This window comes from Haliotis asinina, chromosome 12 (assembly GCF_037392515.1).
Source record: "Haliotis asinina isolate JCU_RB_2024 chromosome 12, JCU_Hal_asi_v2, whole genome shotgun sequence".
NCBI lineage: Eukaryota > Metazoa > Mollusca > Gastropoda > Lepetellida > Haliotidae > Haliotis > Haliotis asinina.
Window position 1 is genome coordinate 10,179,951 of NC_090291.1, and position 22,319 is coordinate 10,202,269.

At 39.3% G+C, this 22,319-nt stretch overlaps 1 protein-coding gene across 1 annotated transcript; it reads right to left on the bottom strand.

Annotated features, from left to right (window-relative positions):
- Positions 1 to 7,254: 7,254 nt before the first annotated feature.
- Positions 7,255 to 18,117, bottom strand: LOC137258397 (neuronal acetylcholine receptor subunit alpha-3-like). Its single transcript, XM_067796066.1, has 6 exons — positions 18,017 to 18,117; positions 13,702 to 13,841; positions 11,221 to 11,265; positions 10,485 to 10,594; positions 9,207 to 9,745; positions 7,255 to 8,084 (listed from the first exon to the last, which is right to left on the bottom strand). Exons 1-6 carry the CDS (start codon positions 18,075 to 18,077, stop codon positions 7,747 to 7,749), a joined length of 1,233 nt encoding a protein of 410 aa, XP_067652167.1. The 5' UTR covers positions 18,078 to 18,117; the 3' UTR covers positions 7,255 to 7,746.
- Between the last annotated feature and the right edge of the window lie 4,202 nt (positions 18,118 to 22,319).

Below are 22,319 nucleotides of genomic sequence, written 5' to 3' on the forward strand. Positions count from 1 at the left end.
CTGAAAATACTGTACATGGGTTTTATATTGATGTGAATACGTGCACTTTGTAATGGTTTTCAGAATTTTCCATTAATTACATGCTATCACCATATCAAATTGTTTGTAAATAAACATCATGACATCATGAATGTGTTGTTTGTTGTAATAAGACACTCTCATGTTGCAAGATGATGCATTGTCACGGAGTGCAGTATTAAGTTCGGTGAAAGCCATGAACATTGATGAATATATGTTGGGGTCCGTTCATGAGTTACCATGGAAACATGTTGCCACATTAAGGTAATAAAGGGAGAATTGAGTAATCAGTCTAATCCCAAAAAATGAAAGTGATCGAGTCTGCACCAACACATTCTTTGCTGCATCAGAAGCAACTTTTGATGCTACCCTTACATTAAAGAGTCTGCTCGTTTACCAATGCCACATTCGAAATGATTCATAAATGATTCAAACGATTCATAAACGGAAAGTGAAGTGATGAAAAAGGCATCCTCTTCGCATCTCATACGTCTCAAATAAATATTTGCAAAATTGCAGGTCACTGAGGACAGAAATGGAGTTGGGAGTGTCAGGAACACACAGTCCTGAGTTCGAATCCCTGATTTGTCATCTTCATGCTTCATGCTATCAACATATTTGTTGGCAACCAAGACCTATGCATGAAGCTGTACTCCAACATGAAACTGGCACACCATGATTTTACTGGGATATTGGCGCTAAATCCTGTTCACTCAGTCACGTAATGTAGCATCTCGTTTCCATCCATTAGACCAAGGATACATTTGTAACCTTATCCTACTTAGTGATAGAGTCAGGAACTTCATTCTAAGTTTTACAAGAATGCTGTCAACAATTGTCAGCAACGAAGGCGTTATACTGACACAATCGTTATATCAAAGGAACTACGATGAAACTATATGTTTCCAGTTATAAGCTACGCAGTGGCTAGTCATTCAGTCACTTAATATGAGAATTAGTTTCCATCATTTGAATAAATTGTACTGAACTGTCACATTGTTGAATGGTCATCAGATACTCACTTGTAGTGCAAAATGCCATCGATAGTGTAACATCAGTTATCTAGCGAAACAGAATTCAATTGGGAGTTTAAGGAATAGTATTGGACGTCATGTGGATATAATGGTAGTAAACATTAGCCAAAGCCCGGAGCACGTATATGCTGCTGGCTCAATAAAATCATTTTAATTACGAATCAGGACTTATTCGAACAATGACACAGCATATCTTACTATTACAAAGGCACACAACCATGCGTATCGGTATGAAGAACAAGCAAAGTTATCATCTGGGTAGCGGTCTTTTATCATTTCGTTCCAACCAGTCCACCACAAACTTTTATTTTTATCATTGTGTGTGAACAAACCACGATAATAATAACAATTCAGGATTCGATATCGTGATCATCGCTTCCTGCACCGAGAATGGGATGCTCCCAACTACATCGATAACAGATATGTAAACTTGGAAATTCGTGTTCTCAAATTCAATGGATACAATGCCGGTTAACACTGACGACTGTGAATCCAGACAGTAACGTTGCTAAGTCAACGACCCACAATGATACGAACACGAAATCATTATGAATGATATATCAGCACTTTCATGCATGAACATAACCCTTTCCGAAGCCATGTATACAAGAAATACATATGCACGCACAGATACTCAAACCGTACATAGAAAAGAAGTCAATACTATGGATCGTTGTTTGGAGAAAAAGTGTTTCAAAGTTTGGTCACAGTATTTAATGGCCAGATATATTCTCGTACTTATCTGAGAAGCATCTAGTAACAGCGTGATTATTTGAAACATTAAGCACAGTGTTAGAGCGTACACAAGTGTCAACTGGGTTTTTAATCAGCATTACTTTCTCTGTAAGTTAAGTTAAAATGATCAACCTAAGAACTGTGGCTGAAGTTCAGATTCAAATGTATGGAGGGTTTCCAGTTAAAGAATCTAATTATTTCAAATAGTTTCCATGGAGAAAATTACTCCGGTACTCGGTTGCTGACTTAGAAAGGAAGGCGTGTAAGTGAAGATGATACCAACCACAAACAACTGCAGCTACAGACTCCAATGACGGTACTGTAACAAGAATGCATTTGCTATTATGAACGTTGTATTCAATTATTCTATTTGATGGGTATTGTTCATCGCCTTGAACAAGGGAATATGTGTCTTGTTGTTATCTTGGGGCTTGGTCACAATACGAATGGCCTGATCTTGAGTATATTGGAGTCTTCCAAGACATTGCTGATAGCATTTGTCTCGTTTGACAGGAGCAAAGGTAGCATTTTCGGTGAGAATACGAAACCCGGGTATAGGTGAGTGAATATTGTATAACGCCGCAGTATTGCAAAATTTAATGTTTTCTAGTTACCGTATTATCGAATGACTGAGTGCGTGCTGTTAAATTTACTCAGCAACATTCCATCTGTAGAGCGGTGGTGCAGTCTGGACCAGAAAATCCGATCATCAACAGCATGAACATCAAATCAATCCAGACAATCCAGTGATCAACAACATGAACATCGATCTGCACAATTGTGAACCGATAACATGTGTCAACCAAGTCAGCGAGCCTGCCTCTGCTCTCTGCCTCTCACAATAAGCATAGTCGCCTTTTGTGAAAAGCAGACCTATTCTACCCCGGATCTTCACGGGTTCCACATTATCGAATCTGGATCAGACCTACCATTGTCGGTCCATGATAACGCGTCAAGCAGATGATCATGATTTTTGATAATATTATGTTTTATGTTGTTGGATTGTTTGGGTTGTTTAACGTTCTATGAATGATTGAGTCAGGACCAGACAATCCAGTTATCAGCGACATGCGGGTCGATGTACGCAACTGCGATACGATGACATGTGTCAACTAAGTCAAGACGTCTGATCCTCCCGATCCAGTTTGTCGCCGTATATGACAACCATGAACTGTTGAAGACCAATGCCAACCCGGATCTACGCGGGTTATTAAATTTCTACTGCATGTCTCTAACATATCACCATATCAGTGGTAAACGTCTCGCACCATTTAAACATTCCATAGAACACCGTCATTAATATTGTGTCCTGAGTGAGTGAGTGAGTGTATACTGATATTTAAAACTATCCAAGTAGCTTCAAATGAAAGACATCAAACGAAAGCTGTTTTCCAGTCATTTATAAACATGCATATGTTATACAGCCCTATCTTACATCGACTTTTACAAGATATTCCTTGAAAGAAAATTGTGGTTCTTGCCTACTCACACTCACAAATAATACACCAATTTGGCATTGAACCCGAATCTTTGGGGTGTTGGGCAAAGGCGTTACCGCTGTATTCTACCATGACTTCAGTAAACACTAGATTGTGATTGGTTAATCAACGTCATTCAGAGGTATATAATCACGTTATATACCTCTGATTTTCCAAAACATTATATATTTGTTTAAAATTTGAATAATGCGGGTATGGTAGAATGGAGATAAACGTATTGTGTTGGAAAATCAGAGGTATATAACAAACTTATAATAGCTCTAATACAAACGTTTTATATCAAATTTAGACCTGTTATAATTTCGTGTCTCTGATTTTGTTTATCTCCTAATTATCCTCCTGAAACTGGGACATATCAGAAAACTTTCAAGCTGGCTTTTTTCCAGCTTGGGATACTGACATTTAAAGAAAACTGTGCTAATTTTGAATTGAAATTCACTTGAAGAATTTCTAATGTTACAAATAAATTTGTTCATTAGTTACAAGTGGTTCCACTAAACCTCACTCACCGTCTATCAGCGAGTTTGATAGATATTTCATTAGCACTGTGTGATTAAAATCAGTCATTCACCTAGCTCATCCGGTGTAACGTTTACTTCCAAAGTCGTTTTTATTAATTATAGCATTTCTCTTTTACCACCATTCGATAACAGGGAACGTGTTTAACAATAACGGTAAATCCTATGCAGATCAACTGTACAAACAGGGTAAAGCCAAGTTGTGGTTTGAGATTTGCGAACCAGGGCTGCTCTTGGAAATCTTCAGGAGTAAAAGATCATTTGATGGATTACTAAAGAAACTGCTTATCCTCAGTTCAATGACATGGATCAATTTTATCACTTGATCAGCCATTGGTTTATCTAGTTACATTCCTAGTCTAGTGAGATTTGATTGTTTGACTGAGTCTCGCTTTACGCCCGCTCTGCAATATTCCCGCTATATGGCTACAGGTAATCAAGTCTGGACCACACGCTCCAGTGGTGAATAGCATGAGCATAGATCTATACAGTGGCAAGTGTCAACCAAGACAGCCAGCCTGGCCAACCGATTCGTTAGTCGCCTTTTACAAACCTGGGTACTTGAAGGCAAATCCAAACCCGACTTTACTGCATACTCTTGCAAGGCGTCCAGTTATAACTGAAAGATGTATTGTAACTGAGGAAATCTGAGGTCAACGATATCACTTAATACAAAAGTAAAGATGCTTCAACTATGTAAATGATGGTCAAAGCATAACGATATTGACGTAGGTTCGGGTTAGCTGGTTTCTGGATGATGATGATGATGATGATGATGATGATGATGATGATGATGATGATGATGATGGTGATGATGATTGAGCATATCATATGTAAATATGTGTACACTAATGTGTTTGTCATCAAAATTATTCGATCATGTTTTGTTTGGGTGGTGGAGTTTAAGCGTTCACTTGTCACGTTGAATGCAGTAATGGGTGCAATGTGTTAAGCCTAATTCTGATATCTGCCCCCAGATTCACTCGCCCATTCAAAACATGTTTTTCCATTTCGGAAACGACATTAAAAATGATGTGCGAACTAAGACCTGAGCTTCAAAAGTATGAAACTATACGTAGTGAAGCGGACGTTTAAATCTCGTGGTTTGATCAGAAGGAGATAACTGTTATTTGCAACTGTGGGCGGTACAATCAGAATCACGTATTTGCCTTCCAACCCCGTCCTTCTTCAATGTTTTAATGTACCATAAAGCATCGAGATGATCTGGTGATATAAGGGAAACTCAAAAGAGAACCAACACGCCAAGCTTCACACAACTTGCAGTGCAGGACAAACGCGGTGAAAGGGAAGCTACTCCGCCTCAACAACTAAGTTTCTCCCGTCGCCCTAAATTGAGTTAGTTTATTTTTACGCCGCACTCAGCAATATTCCAGCTATATGGCAGAGGTCGGTAAATAATCGAGTCTGGACCAGACACGCCAGTGATCAACATCATGAACATCGATCTGCGCAAATGTGAACCGATGACATGTGTCAACCACGTCAGTAAGCCTAACCACCCGATCCCGTTAGTTGCCTCTTACGACATGCATGGTCGCCTTTTATGGCAAACATGGCTTGCTGAAGGCCTATTCTACCCCGGACCTTCACGGGTCGAGTATATAATGTGACATAGAGGGAGACAGTGAGAATCGAGGACGCCTGAAATTGAAACCCTGATTGATCTCTCCTTGACAATTTTACCCTTCTGAAGCGCTCATTAAATCCCGAACAAGCCGCCATCAAGCGCTTCAGCACCGATAATGCTGGAAGGCTGGCGTCTTCACTGAGCGGTAAACCACGACGATTTATTGTTATTTCACTATATATAGGAACACTTCAAATATATGACATCGGTCTAAGCATAATTGGGTTTTTTTTCAGTTTGTATCGTATATAAAAAAAAACGATTCTCATTTTCAAACAAGCTCCCAACCAACACGTTGTCTTGCCTTTACATTCTCCAGCGTTAATGTAATCGTTAGCCCATGCTGTTGTGACTGGATGGTTAAACCCAAGGGGGAAATTAACCAAAGTACTTATTTTGGGATCATGCTGATAATCACATGTGGGATAGCTGATTACAAATGCCTAATGTTTGGACTTTTCACCTATTTGCCCAATATATGGAAGCATTCCACTAGCAAGGTCGTCTTGAATGCTGACTTTTATATGTATCACGTCTATTAGAATATGCAAATTACCTACATATGCAAATTACCTATGTGTTTTCTTTCTTCTTAAATATGTGATGCCTTGAAATTCATTTTGAACCAATATCACTATCGGGTTTCAAATGTTTATATTTCCGTGTATCAAATACGAAAAGAGGCCTGCTAATTTGAAGACTGTCGATACAAAGTCAGCTGAAGTTTTACCCAGTGGAGACACAGACATGACATCATCGTGGAAGCATAAAGTAAATACAGTGTTTGGTTTTTTCCCTTAAAACTGAGCGTACATGGCCTGATCACAATGACAGCGTTTATGACACCATCTCTTGTTCATACCAATTCACTTTACGATTAGGTATATATATATATATGTCTTTGCCATGAGTGAATCAGAATGAGGAAAGATGTAGAAAATCTTTCGAAATACAAACCTTACAGAACTGATTTCACACCCTCATAGTTCTTTGACGAAGTATATTTTCTACGAGTATAATACCAATCTCATTTTTATATCGAGCAGATTTTCAGCAAGCATATTTTGATATATACAGTTGTAACGGTTTTGTATTGAAATCTAGTTCGTCTACTAACAGCGGTGATTAAGATCATTGACTGGGTTGATGCATGCCATGCGAATAGTACTAAATACTATCAAAATTCTGATCATTTACTGCCTGTGGACCTATACCTTCAATATTGGGTGCATCTACAAAGGACTCTCAAACAAACATCTGTGACAAACTCTCGCAGTGAAATTTGAAAGCGTGCTATATTTGATTTATTGATCCAAAGCATCTGACTGATGACTACATTCAAGACTGGCTAACCTATTGTATTATTACATCCTACTGTACCATCATGCTGAATTGTTCATGGAAACCATCAGTGACAGAAGCATCATTTGTCAACAATCATCCATACTTTAGGACCGTGTTTTGTTAAAGTCTCCCTGGTATTGTCCTTATATAATTAATGGAAATGGGGAGTGAGAAACAGGGGAACAGCGTTAGATAGCTATAACTACCAGTACCGCCTAAATAAAACACTTGGGCATGACAGCCAGTCGTCTCATAAACAATGTCAGCCAGGCTATCCACAAACAATGGTCAATCAGGGAACAGGATGGACATACTAAACATAAATTTTGCATGAGACGTTTTCACCAGCATTCATACCCAGAAAATGAACATACACACAAGAGAATTACATACAAGTTTACCATGACAGAAACTCGATAGAGAGATCCCCGCAGAATAGATTAACTAAGCATGCACTGACAGTATCTATCTATTTTATCAGCAAGTGTGTGGGCGCGTGAATATGCATGAGTACATGTAACAACGTTTCATGTAATACAATGCTTTAAGCGAACACACGGTGGATAATAAATGAAACATATCAACATGTAAGCTGAAGATCCACACTTCAACAAAGACTCCCAAGCACTAATGATTCAGTTTGTTCCAATAAAGAAACAACTGAGCGTGCCATACAACTGGAAAGATTAGGCATTCCATTGAATGCAATCAACAATCGGCTGAGCTTTCTCAATTAACCCGCATACTTCCTGGATTTGTGAGGAATATTAAACCAGCAATCACGTTCATAATATAAAGGTATGTGATCCAACATCAAACCGAATTAATGTGTTCCTTAACATATTTACAAATGCAAAAACTATTCTAATAGTTCTCAAATGTCAGTAACTCTTAAAAGTGGTCAGAGTGTCAATCAAGAACGACGTAAAATAACATTACATTCATCACAACTATGAAAACATCATTGAGCCAAATATTAGAGTCACAAGTGTCACGGCACATAGAAAAACAACAGAACATATTTTGTTTAGAAATGTAGCAACAACGGGCCAGGTAACGGGCATGCTTTCACCTTTGGTACTCCTATCACCTTTGTTGAACAACTCGCATTCCTCATTACTTCTAACATGGTTCATCATTTCAGGTGGTAAGTCCTTATGTTTGGCTGCAAGCATTGTCAACCATTTGGGAACGCGGTGTTCTGGTCCGAGCCGGTGTATGCTCAAAATGAGGACATTGCATACCACACTGAGGAAGCTGATAAAGCTTTGTAAGGATGCCAGTAACACTGAAACCAAAACATATATATATATATAATATATGCAGTTTATAAATACGTCATCCTTCTCTCTGAAACAGTTTCAATGACCACAACCTACGTGGATTCGTTTCAGATAACAATAGTTAAAAGGTTCAAAGCAGACATGGCAGACCATTATTTCTGTGAGTTAACGGCGTTATCTTATTAACGTGCCACCATTTCCCTCTATTACCACCCCTAAACACAGCGCATGACATGCAGGTGCATCACGCAGTAGCCCCATACATGTGCATGGGGTCCCATTCTTGATTTTGACGTCGAGGAATCACTTTAAGTTTGACACCCATCTTGCATCACACATTTGTTAGTGTTTGTCTCTAGTCTTTTGTTTTATAATGACAAATTACGTGCCATACACTAATCATCTTTAAAAAGCGACTACATTCCAATTACCTATGGTTGTAAGGAAGTGCAAATGATGATGCACTCTCAAAACATTCAATAATATCATATCAACATTGATTGACTTCGATAAACCTTCTAAATATTCTTAATCGGAAAAAATGAAGATCCCTTACTTTTTTTAAGAGTATATACCAGAAATATCACCCAGGGTACACGAGAAATGGACTCCACACATTGTGCCCATGTAGGGAATGAGACTCGGATCGTACGCCATCGCCCCTAAGAGTGCATACCCAACAAACTACTAGTATGAATTACAGATGTGAGCGACCCGTGAAGGTCCGGGGTAGAACAGGTCTTCAGCAATCCATGCTTGCCATTAAAAGCGACTATGCTTGTCGTAAGAGGCGTCTAACAGAATTGGGTGGTCAGGCTCACTGACTTGGTTGACACATGTCATCGGTTCCCAATTGCGCAGATCCATGCTCATGTTGTTGATCACCGGATTGTCTAGCCCAAACTCAAATATTTAAAGACCGCCGCCATAAAGCTGGAATATTGCTGGGTATGGCGTAAAACTAAACTCACTCACTCACTTACAAATGTGCACAGACCGCTGACAGTAAGTGTTTCGTTGAAACATCTTGACTGAAGTGAACGTTCTGGACACCTGTGGAAATCTACCCAAAAGCCAGTACGTATTTTTTATAATACATTCAGATAGACCATACTAAATTTACGTACCAAATAGCGAGACAGTGTTGGAAAGCTTTGGCAACGTTTCATAGATGGCCGACATGAATACAAAGACTGACAGTAGAGATGTGATGGCCAGTGTGGTCTTCTCCCCGCTGTCTGCAGGAACCAGGAAACTCAGCGGACTCAACAAGGGAAATACTAGGATCGGTGACACCAGACACAACCAGTAGAAAGTTGTCCTCCGTTTCAGAACAAAAACGAATTGTAAACCCTGAAGCATCTCATTGTTCAAACAAGTCACTTCATGCAACGTTGAATTGACCCACGCCTCTATCATTTGAAACTCTCCACTTTCAGTGTACAAATCCAGACGAGCACCCTTTGTCGAAGTCGTACGTTGGTACAAATGTGTCGTCATCCACGTAATGATGTCGATGGAGCATACTTGTGTGTCGAAGGGAAAGTATGTGATGTCGATGTTGCAGGTGGTTGAAGACACGTACCCTGGCTCCCAAATCACAGTGCCGTTAGATTTGATAATCACCAAGTTTCTGCCGTCTCCAAAACGCTTCTTCACACGAACACTGTAACACCAAACATCATGTTTCGTATAAATTATTCATGTAAGAGTGATTGAGTAAGTGATTTAACGTTTGAAGTCACATCGACATAATTTAAGAAATATCGTGACTTTGTCATTAAAGTTACGATTCTTGAACATTTGAGGAGGAGACCCATCCAGGATTAGAACCCACACTATTAAAATTTATTTACTCAATTACCAGCTCACAATGTAAGCTGTCTGCCCCTCTCAACTATCGTAACCAAAATGGAGGTAGTAGTAGTTAAAATGACGAAGTTTGTGTATACCTTTATAGTGTAAATAGCATTGTGTATTCAAGAAAGGCAATTAGTCTTGCGAACCTGTCCTTGTTGTCTTTGTCCTTGATAACACAAATTACCATTGGTACGTGAAATGTTGAAAATATGGGGCCCATTGTTACTAGCTGGTTGCAAGCAGATTTGGCCATTTGGAAAGGTAAAGTTCGTCTCGGTTTTCGTTCTCTCAGTGGTAAAGTGCACTTGCATAGTTTGAGCATTCTTTGAAGCTTATATCTCGGGCTCTAGGTGGAACCCAAAGGTTTCAAATCAGTTATTCTTTCTCTCCTCTCTGTTAAGAAGTACTTGTTCATAACTGAACTTGTCGACAGTTTTGCTTTATGGGTACAATGTTTCACTATATTTTAATGTTGCTGATGTTAATTGAGTTTCAAAATACTCATAAATCAGTAAAACCAAAACCACAATACCACAGCTACTTACTCATTGTCAATAACATAATCTGGAGTCCATATCATGTTTTCGGTGACAGTGATGTATTTAACAAACCCATAGTCCTCGGGTTTCCACACCATAAACTCATCCTTCCAGGTCTGAGAGGAAAAATGTTGATACATATATATTACATACACTATGTTACTATTGTGTATTAGACCCGTGAAGGTCCGGGGTAGAATAGGCCTTCAGCAACCAATGCTTGCCATAAAAAGCGACTATGCTTGTCGTAAGAGGCGACTAACAGGATCGCGTGGTCAGACTCGCTGACTTGGTGGACACATGTCATCGGTTCCCAATAGCGCCGATCGATACTCATGCATTCTCTTCCCACACTGGTTACTTGTCATATCTTCCTACGTAACCTCTGTGGGAAGAGAATGATACTCATGCTGTTGATCACTGGATTGTCTGGTCCAGACTCGATTAATTAAAGAACGCCATATAGCTGGAATACTGCTGAGTGCGGCGTAAAACTAAACTCACTCACTCACGTTTACTTATTTAAGAAAGCCCTTGCTGAATAGATTACATGATAACTAGAACTAGAAACATAATTGCTATAGTGCTGAATTATAGACATATATGTATAATTTGTCTGGGTCTATACCGCAACTTCTTAAGTGCGTATTGGTAAGTGTCATGTCAAGACACTGATCCATATAACTCGTTAGTGTTTAAGATTCATGTTAAGGAAAAGGGAATGTATTAAAATCCTACTCACAATGGTGAAAAATCCCAGCGACTTCATTGTTTCTGTTTTCATGTCCTGCAAGAAATAATCATAAAACATATAACATTTAAACTGTACGGTGAAGTGCCCATATGATCATATCTCACACACCTTGTTGTAAACGCCTTGTTGTAAGAGGCGACTAACGGGATCGGGTGGTCAGACTCGCTGACTTGATTGACGCATGTCATCGGTTCCCAGTTACGCAGATCGATGCTCATGCTGTTGATTAGTGGTTGTCTGGTCCAGGCCCGATTAATTACAGACTGCCACCATATAGCTGGAATATTGTTGAGTGCGAGGTAAACCTCACTCACTCACTCACGTGCTGCAGATTACCGACTGAAGTGGGATAGGTGGGAGAAGAGTAGATAATTATATGGCAGTTTTAACCCGTTTTATCCCAATATCAAACCTGTGGGCCGATATTGACCATCAAGAATTAAGAGCCATTTTGTCATACATCCTAATATAACACTGTATTCATCCACGAAACATTCGTATATTCCAGTAGTGTGAGTCCCTCGTGGAAAGAGACATACCGGGTATGAATAGTATTTGTTGCTTTTACACAGCCTTATCATTTTCTCGTTTTCTCGTTGACTTTACGAAAATACATCCGTGTCCGTTTCAATTGTAAATCTGTGTTCAGTATTCTTCAACGAACATTTAGGTGCCTAGTTATATTTGCAAATGACTCAAGTATATTTCTTTTCTGGGAAGGCATTGACAGGGGAAAGTCAGTCTGACGATGATGCTTGTGCCGAGTGTTCACTAACAATACGCAGTGGCTGCTCAAAATGAATCAGGTGAAAAAATACGTGTCTGATTATACCTCCTCTGATATGACCATTCGCCACACCGCACAAGCACGGCATCACATGTCATTTAAATGTATTGCGATAAAGGCAAGCCTGTACAACTGGATGTATCGACCAGTACCAGAATTTAATATCGGTGTTCTGATGGTTCGTCATTATCACATGCATCTGAACACAGTAATATACACCTCAATTTCAAACTGATATTAACATCTGCTTGATTGTGCTCTATAAAATAAAGCATTGTGGTACATTTCAACGCTCCCTTTACGGTTTCCAAGCAACGAAAATAGTGTTTTGTAGGCATCACATAAAATGTGGTTCAGGTCTGTTTGAGCAGCCGGCCTGCCTCGTCTATTAAAGCATGTTCCACTGTGAGAACGTCATTCAAATGTCTCTAAGCGTATCACTGCCTTGTCTTTTCTAGCAAATATGACATTAGTGAGACACATTAACCATTTAACTATTAACATTTCTATTAATCTTGGTACTTCATGGTCTCCTAGCCATGCACACATATCTTCATAGACGCACCAAAATTCAAAACCGTTGAGATTACAGTAATTGTCCTTGACGGAATCTGTCGCAGGTTTATTGTCATGCAACTGTCTTCCACAAAGACCAGAGACCCTTGAAAAAATAGGGCCAATATAGACATATATACTAAACAAAATAAGTTAGGGATATTGGTATTTTTATGACTGATATTTTATCAGTGTGTCAATTTATACATGGATCGGTAGTCAGAATTTCAGAATTTACATATATACCTAACAATTTATGTTCAGTATAGATATATAGGTGTTTAGAGATACAACAGCATCACCATCAAAGTGACTTGCAAACCACCAACCAGCCAGAAATAAAAAATCACAAGTAACAAAATACCACGCCCATGCGACTGTGTATAGGCCTATGTAGACGAAACATCAATCTCGGGGCATCAGACCTTGACTCCAAATCAGCCCTATCGGATCACATCAAAGACAATCCCGACCTCGGTATTCAGTGGGAAAGCGTCACTACCCAAACCATCAACATGAAAGAGTTCAAACTCAGGAAACAGAGGAAAGACTCCAGCCGTCAGTCATTCGTGACCAAGGTTATGTTACATATCACCCGCATACCATCAACTCATCAAAGATCCTCATCATCTGTAATCCCCATTTATGTATGCTACGGGCTCCACTATCCCCTTATGTATACTGCAGGCTGCACTTGTTAAAGCTTTTTTCAAAGGCCATGTGTTGGGACCGTGTCTCCCGTCCTAATCCTCTTGGATACATCTCCCTTAACGTGCATTTATGCTTCTCTATCCTCATTCTGATAACGACGTTAGAACCGAAACGTGGCTCTCTTAACAGTAAAGAAGTTCTTCATCCATATATTGTTTTCCTTCCTGACATAATATAGTAACGCTTGTAAATATTTTTGACTGGAAAGCCACTGACAGGTCTATCTCAAAGAGGCATATGCATTTAATACCCAGCATAAGGTCCATAATTGACAACATGCTTCAAGGCATCTTCAGTGCTACTTATATTATATTCGTTGTCCATTAAGGATATTCAACTACTCTTAATAAATGCAAGTGCGTGTGGATAATAATACAAATGTTGTGATGTTCCACATTAATACGGTACCAACGTACCAGATGTTCCATCTGCATCATACTAAACACAACATCCACATGCGTTGGCCTGTCCTGATCGTAAGAGGGCCTCACAAGAACACTGTAGTTGTTGAACAAAGTGTTCAGTAGCCGGTGCACATCTTCTGCAGACTTCGTAACTGTAATAAGAAGTTGGAAATTTAAAACAAACGTTATCAAATTAACATACAGTGGAAGCTGTCTAAACCGGCACTCATCGGGACTGAAGAAATAATCCATTCTATATAATGTGCCGTATTGGAGAGCTGATGATAAATGTAAAAGAAACAAATGATAATGAGATTTTATGCCGTTGTTGACAGTTTACCGGAATGGACAGATGCCGGTTTGGAGAGCTTCCACTGTACATATTCTATATTTTCTTCTGGGACATGTGAAAGGACGGGTTGGTAATTACAAATTAAAACTTCACGAGATCCACACTGCGTTCTTAACGTTACGACCCAAGGTAACTTTATACTGTATCAATGACGTAGAGCTACGAACGCTTATGGGATTGGGTCCTTGGAAAACACATATTGTTTGTTGAATGTTCAACCCGTGAAGGTCCGGAGTAGAATAGGCCTTCAGCAATCCACTCTTGCCATAAAAGGCGACTATGATTGTAAGAGCCGTCTAACGGGGTCGGGTGGTCAGGCTCGCTAACTTGGTTGACACATGTCATCGGTTCCCAATTGCGCAGATCGATGCTCATGTTGTTGACAACTGGGTTGTCTGGTCCAGACTCGATTATTTACAGATTAGGTATGACAAAACTTACTTTCACAGATAACATTTTGGGGGTAATTTAGCAAATAGTTCACTCTACAAAAACGAAACTCACAGGTGCTTTGGAGAATATCGGATATCATGTGTCGCAAGCAATACCAATTGAAATATACTGTTTCTGTCTGGAACGTCATCTTTTTGTAATTGTAAACGTCTTTAGGGGAAAAACGCGGCAATTTTAACCCTTTCCATTGTTTTAAGAGCGTTTGAAGAAACATTCGCCAAAATGTCACCAAGGAAACATGCAAGCAAAATAAACGTGAGCAGATAAACGTGCGGTATCGATCACAATGAAAAGGAAAAGGCTGTGTTTAATTTTGTCATCATTTGTATATCATCATGCCTCGATTGAGTGCCGCCAATTAAAACATCCCCGCTGGCCGCACTGAAACTGGGGAGTCTGCATTTGCCTGATCTTTCAACATTTGACATCGTTTCCAGAAAAGCATTTCCGCCCATGGCCTGCCAAGGATCCACCATTCAAGAGTTACAACCCAAGCCCACTACTACCTGGCTACTTCCTGGCTGCTCTCTTGCGTCATCGTCTCGGCCACAGCCGTGCACAACGTATCCCTGTTTTGAGAAGAATTTCTGCCCAAACTGTCAGAAATCGATAGTGTGAAGTGTACACTACACAACCCTGTGCAATTAAAACAACCCACGAATCCGTTGGTGTATGACCAGATGATGGCTCCACGAATATGTGCATACGCCTAGTAGCGGGTACTGCAACGTGCAGTAAACTTGGACAAAGTACTGTGACTATGTGTCCTAGTCCACCCAGCTGTGAATTGGGTACCTCGTTAGGATGAGAGTGCCACAATAAAACTCGGTGCCCCTAGTGGCAGCAAGAGTTGCATACTCCACAGGGAGCTGAGACTGATAATACGATGTGACGTTGAGACTGACATCCAATGGTCGAGGGAACCATATACCAGGGCCTTGAGCAAGCACTATATGCATGGATATGTGCATTCTCTTCTAACAGAGGTTACTTTTCACATCCTCCTACGTAACCTTTGTTCTAATACGACCCTTTCATGGTGCGAGTGTTCAAGACTCGTAATTGGAGGCAATCAGCGACCTTGTTTCAAAAGTGATCGTTCGCAAGATCTCAGTAATTTCCGGATGCATCGTGAAAACTAGAACCTTTTCCCGAGCTCGATACTCAAATGTTTCTTCTAGACAGAACTCAGTCATGTCGTATTTGTTGCTCCACATTGCTTGCATCTGACGAGTTCTGACAAATCTGCTGCCATTTTTTGCCGCTAGGGGATTTTATGAGAACCGCGAAATATGGCCGTATTAGAACAGAGGTTCGTCGGAAGATATGACAAGTAACCTCCGTGGGAAAAGAATGGGATATGTGCGCTATATGAATATCCTTTAATAATAAATAATAAAATAATTCGACCAAGAAGGCCAGTTGTCGCCCCTGTTTTGCGAGACTTAAATATGGTCATTCGCTTGAGATGTTGTCGTAAAGTCCTACACTGGAACCTTAGAAACTAGAAACAAGTTGGAAGACAGAGCGTTTACTGTGGAAGAAATTAACGTTTTGCCCCAACTTGCATTCGACATGTCGACATATTCGGTGGGGACAGTGTCATGGTGTGGGTGCGATATCCAGTACATAAAGATCCGATCAAAGCTCAACATAAACGAAATCCTTGCACGTCATATGTGTCCGATTACGGACTGATAGAGGGAATTGTTCCAGTGTCTATAGACATGTGAATTTGCACCTTTCTACCATTGACATGACATGAAATAATTGTTGTTTACTTAACGCAAGAAATCTTATGCGTTTTTTTAGGGTGAGATAGTGATTCATAAGCTCATCCTCATGATAATTTTATTTTTGTCATTTATATATTATCACTTTTCTTAATAAAGCTGATTTCAAGCTGTAATGGTATGCCGTTTCGTTGCAATGGTATGGGTAATATGTCTATTTTCTTCACAATACTTTCATAATAGTTTTTAATCCATGACCTAAATATTTGTCAATAACATGCAATAGCTATCAAAGTTAAGTGAAAAACAATATTCTAAATTGTCCAGAAGTAATCAAGCAGTGTCTAGTTCATCTTGATAACAATAAAGTCGAAACGAATAGTTATTCAATACTTTTCCAAACGAGTCCTATCTATTCAATTCCAGCACAACCATCGTATATCGTAACGTATATCCTTCATGTCCGTTTCGTCTTGCCACTTTGGTATCTTCTCTTTACTCGTCCGCAGCGCCTAGCCTGTTGTTACTGGCATGAATAATTAATATCAGTTGGGAACACATTTCAAATCAACCTAATGTATATTTATCTCGATCTGAACTGATGGAATGGAATCATGTTATATTGTATCAACATAAGTATATAAAAGCAACGCATTAATTCTGCATTAATTCTGCAGAGGATTTCAAGTTGTAATGGTATGCCGTTTCGTTGCAATGGTATGGGTAATATGTCTATTTTCTTCACAATACCTTCATAATAGTTTTTAATCCATGACCTAAATATTTGTCAATAACATGCAATAGCTATCAAAGTTCAGTGAAAAACAATATTTGTCCAGAAATTGTCCAGAAGTAATCAAGCAGTGTCTAGTTCATCTTGATAACAATAAAGTCGAAACGAATAGTTATTCAATACTATTCCAAACGAGTCCAGTCTATTCAATTCCAGCACAACCAATTATATACCCATTGTGAAACTGATTCTTGTACTGAATATATTGTGAACTGACTTCCCAATGCAATGTGAACTGTTCTAACGTTAACGAAGTCCCCGTGGACATCCCATATATATAGAGAGAGATCATGATCCTACTGGGAGCATATCAATAAAATATAATTACGAAAGTAAACGCTCTGAATGCAATGAGAAACTGTTTTGAAAGTATTGACGTACATTTTTATTAAACTCTTAAAATCGAAATTGGCGCGTGACATTGTGGTAATAGGCAGCTTCGGAATTTTATCAATCTGATCAACCTCTTAATAGGGAAGATTGAATTAATAAAATATATAAGATAAGAATAGAACTGATAACGTGTATGTTTCAAAACAAACCTGTATATATCAAACGAGGCAATCTTCACTTTAAGATGTCTGACATTGATTAAGTGGTAAATAAATGAAAGTACCAGAACTAAGATACCCCCAGAACGGTTACTATCACACTGTTGGATGTTAACAGCATAAAACCATTTACAACGTTTACACAACAATTCCTACACACGTGGTGAATGGAATAATCATTTGTAAATCCAGGACTATTATACAGTTTTTCCCAAATAATATCAGCTCAAAATGAAAACCATTACTTATTGACAAATACATTACTTCTTACATTATTCTGACACGAAAAAATGCTCATAGAAGTACAATTCTCAAATTTTGATAGTCAATGTTTTTGAATGGTAGCATGGAAAAGGGACTGATTTTAAAAAGATGTCCAGTGCAATTTCTAGCGGATTACAATTGAAGTATCGCATTAAAGAAACGTTTTGAGTTCGAGTCTTACCTCCATACTTGAACGAGATAATAAGGACGATAAGCGTGGCAATAGATCGTATATCCTTCATGTCCGTTTCGTCTTGCCACTTTGGTATCTTCTCTTTACTCGTCCGCAGCGCCTAGCCTGTCGTTACTGGCATGAATAATTAATATCAGTTGGGAACACATTTCAGATCAACCTAATGTATATTTATCTGGAACTGACGGTATGGAGTCATGTTATGTTGTACCGACATCAATATATAAAAGCAATTCATTAATTCTTCAGAGGATGGCTGCCTAGAGAGATATTGTGCGTTAGAAAGGCTAAGGTGGATTAATCCGTAGAGGGACGCTGGCTGGAGTGGTGTCAAGTGAGCGTGATCGCGATGAACGGGAATTTACTACTTAAATGCCACAGTTGTGGTACTGTGGGGTTACTATTATCCGGCGTTGAATAAACGCTCACATTTTAAGCAGACGTACGACTGACTAACCTTCTATATCTTATTCCTTTGTGCCCGGCTGTACCATGACGATGGACAGCAAAGCAGAATCATCAGTCATCTGTAAGTGACGGTTGCCCTTGTATGTTTTTGAGGGCTCCATTGAGTCTGAATCTTTCCGGTTTCGTGCTGTTGTGGTGATTGGATGGAGAAGTTGGGAACAGAGATGCAGTGTTGGTTGTCGTGACTCCGGGATGATGTGTGAACAACCCTGCCTTTGCTGGCTACGTGAAGAATGAGTTACACGCATCTGTAGCTGGGGGCAAATGTCACTGGGGGCAAATTAGATGTGCACCAACACACAAGCATCGTAAATATGCGCAGAGATCATTAGTATGGATATGTTCTGTGCGTCTATGTGTACATTTGTGTGTAATTGGTACAAGTAACAGAAGAAACAATGATCTCTATGTGACTAATAGTGCGAGGATGAAACAAAGGGAAACAGCAGTTCTAATATTCAATTAATATTTGTGTGATAAGAAATGATTTGGATAAAAAGATGGATGCGTTTTGAGGTTTACAGAGATAAGCGTCCGTGGAGCGGGTTTTTGTCGTTAACACTTATCTTAATTCTAATGTTTGGCAATATCATTTGTAGCTCACATTCACCTCATAGTCTTCATATTTCAACACCACGATCCCAGACCGCACAACCACAAAGGTTCTTGTCTGTTCTTGTTTTTGACCGCACAACAACAAAGGTTCTTGTCTTTTCTTGTTTTTAACAAAAACATTTTTAGCATTAACACGACTTATTGATAATCAGCATCATGATATGCCAGATATGTTATTTTGAAATGTTCACTTTAATGTCAGAACACATTTGTAAACTTGTAAGGATCGATCTCATACACACCTTAAAATACTCCTCACTCTACTCAGTTATCCATCAATAAGATTTTATATTTAAATCAACATCACCATTTCCTAGGCTAACCACACAAAACGCTTACTGTTTGACTAGTGTAGGGGCGACTACATATTTATCAACTATAATAAATATTATCTGAGGGCTAGCGAAGGCGAAATTCTTATGTTAAGTAAATATATTGATGAGGAAAATGGTAGTAGTGTCACTGCTTGGTTTAGCAGCTATAGTATCCAGTCTACAAAGCCCCTAAGAGAATGGCTTCTGAAACCCACATCGGTAATAATTCATGTGTCAGTTGGAACGTTACCGCTGTCTCTAGAACTGCCTTCAGTGAATTCTACTGGGGCTGCCTGTACGTTGTTGCAGTCAAGCATAGAACAGTACAGTTAGCGGTTCGTTGTATTTGTGTTTGGCACTTGGGAGGGCTTTCACCACATAAAAGTGTTTTCGAATACTGTTTGCTCGCATTCACAACGCCATAGCACTGTTTTCACCTTCGTTTCAAGTGCACATATTTACGTCAGAGAACTCCCTCACTTAAACATCATTTTACGGGGGGCATTATGTTTATTTTTATCGTGAAAACCTAACAAGTCAATGGCTTGTGATACTAGTACACTAAATAGGGTCGATGTGTATAGAGGGATGGGTATTTTATCTATGTTCGCTGGCGAAGTGTTCACTGTTTTAAACTTCCCCCGTGTTATGGCAGCGTGGTTTCTGAACAGAAGACGATCTCCCTTGTATTAAAATTATTGCAACATATACTGATTGGAGAAATACTGAACATATCAAGCGACAACAAAAATCTTATTGGCATGTTGTATTTACCAAATAGGACCGACGGCTATGTTCAGTGCGGTGTATGTGAAGGCCAAGGTCGTCAGTGGAAACCGTGCATGACACAGACCAGGCTCAGATAAATACATGTAGGTAAAGTTATTATGGTCGAAGGAACGGCGGTGTGCTTGCTGACAGGTACCATCGATTCATCATGTCTCGGTGCGTGGTGTTTGTGTATACAATGAAAAAGAACTTCGGCAAGTTACAAGTTCGGAGCTGAGAAACGCACAAACACGATATTTAGAGTTTCCCACGACTATCCCTCTCTTAGAAACTTTGAGATGTGTGTATATTCTCATACTGGTATTCATCCCGGAATGAACCAAATGCGTTGACCGCATGAAACCCCTTTCCCTTAAGACCAAGACCTCAGCATTCCAAATAAAGGTCTCTACATTGACGATGGGTTCTTGCTCTGCAAGACCTGGTGATACTGCACCGACATTTACTGAACTTAAGGACATTTTAATTTGCATGCATCAGGATGATCATTGTAAAAGACTGGTGTGGCTAACTGGTTCCTTCTGACCCTTGCAGAATAGTATCTTCTTGTGTTATATTTGTTACTGTGTCTTCTTTCTGACCGTGTCAGAAAGAACCAATAGAATATTTAACCGATATTATAATCCTGAAAAGTACCATTACAAGGTTTTAGGTTTACAGGAATAACACTACCATGGTATCATACTGCCCCAAGACCCAGACCCTACACATCCCTCTCGAAATATTTAAAAAAAAGATGTTGGTGTGGCCGAATGGTTAAATGGTTACCTGGGCACAGTGTTTAGTAATATTCCTGGAGTATTGCTAAAGAATCGAGAAACCATTCTCACTATATTATTTCAAAATCGGTTTAACTCAATGACAATTGGCACAATCCAGAACACATATCGCAGTTATGTCATCAGTAGTCCACGTGATAGTATTCACTCATGACCAACGAATAGTTCCCGCAACGAAAACGTGGAAAGGCAAGAGAGGTGTTCAGTTCACAATAAACCATACCACTTTATGGATGACAGATCCATACATTTTTATCAAGCTAAAAGTGTCATTTTGACTCATCAACTTATAGAATGTCGATCAAACATTTTGTTCAGATGGACACAAGTCAAAATAGCACATTCCTCTCTCCTCTTGTCCATCATGAATCCTTTTTTTAAAGTAATTAAGGTTTTTCATGTTAACCCTGATGACACACTGCTCGCACAAGGCTTGCATGTCGATGATCGATCGAAATGGAAAGGACTTGATTGAAAATTACGGCTTCGTTTACCCATGGCGTATCATGACGTGCGATGTGCTTCTCCCAAACAAATTACCTTTCTAGAAAAATTAGCCCAAATACCAAGTCCCTTCTACTAATCTACCACGGTTATGTGTCAGTAGGTAAATCTTAATGTCTTTGCCTCGTCATATCTCAAGGGTACAATTTAGACTTTCTGTAATTGCGTTTTCCTGACCCTCCAAATCATTCAAACCAACCTACTGAAATTGTCGTAATTAACTAGATGTCTTTGGGGGAGATTTCTCTGCATTTTCTCAAATTTCCTTTCCTAGTGCAGTCTCAAGAGTAAGGAGTTTCTGAAGGACAAACTGCTTTTTCAAACCAAATGCCACGTCGTCAGAGAAAAGAAAGCATTTTTCCCCGTGCGTTCGCAATCAGGGTCATATGTCCCCCATGAAGATTCAAACCCGTGTTTGTCGAAAGGAGACACTATTGTCACATACTAAAGTAAACATAAACGTATTTTTATATGCTCCTGCAGATAGAAACTAGAAAACCCTCTCGTAATCGTATTCTCTACATAAAGCTGTATCTGGGGACAAAACATAGAAGGGACTATCACTACGCTTATCAACGTGTACATTACATTGTAATTATAGTTAAATATTTTAATTGTTACCCTCAGTTGGCGTCACGCCTGCTAATGAGAGTTGACTGCACAGACGCTATCCATTATTGTGTACTTACTTACCAATTAATGGTCATATTAACAGAGTATGTTGCCGCCTTTGATATGTAGCTCATTTCAAAATGTCAGTAGCTTTTGAAATCTACGGAACCAGTTCATTACTTAACCATGACCTATTACAATCTGCTCACA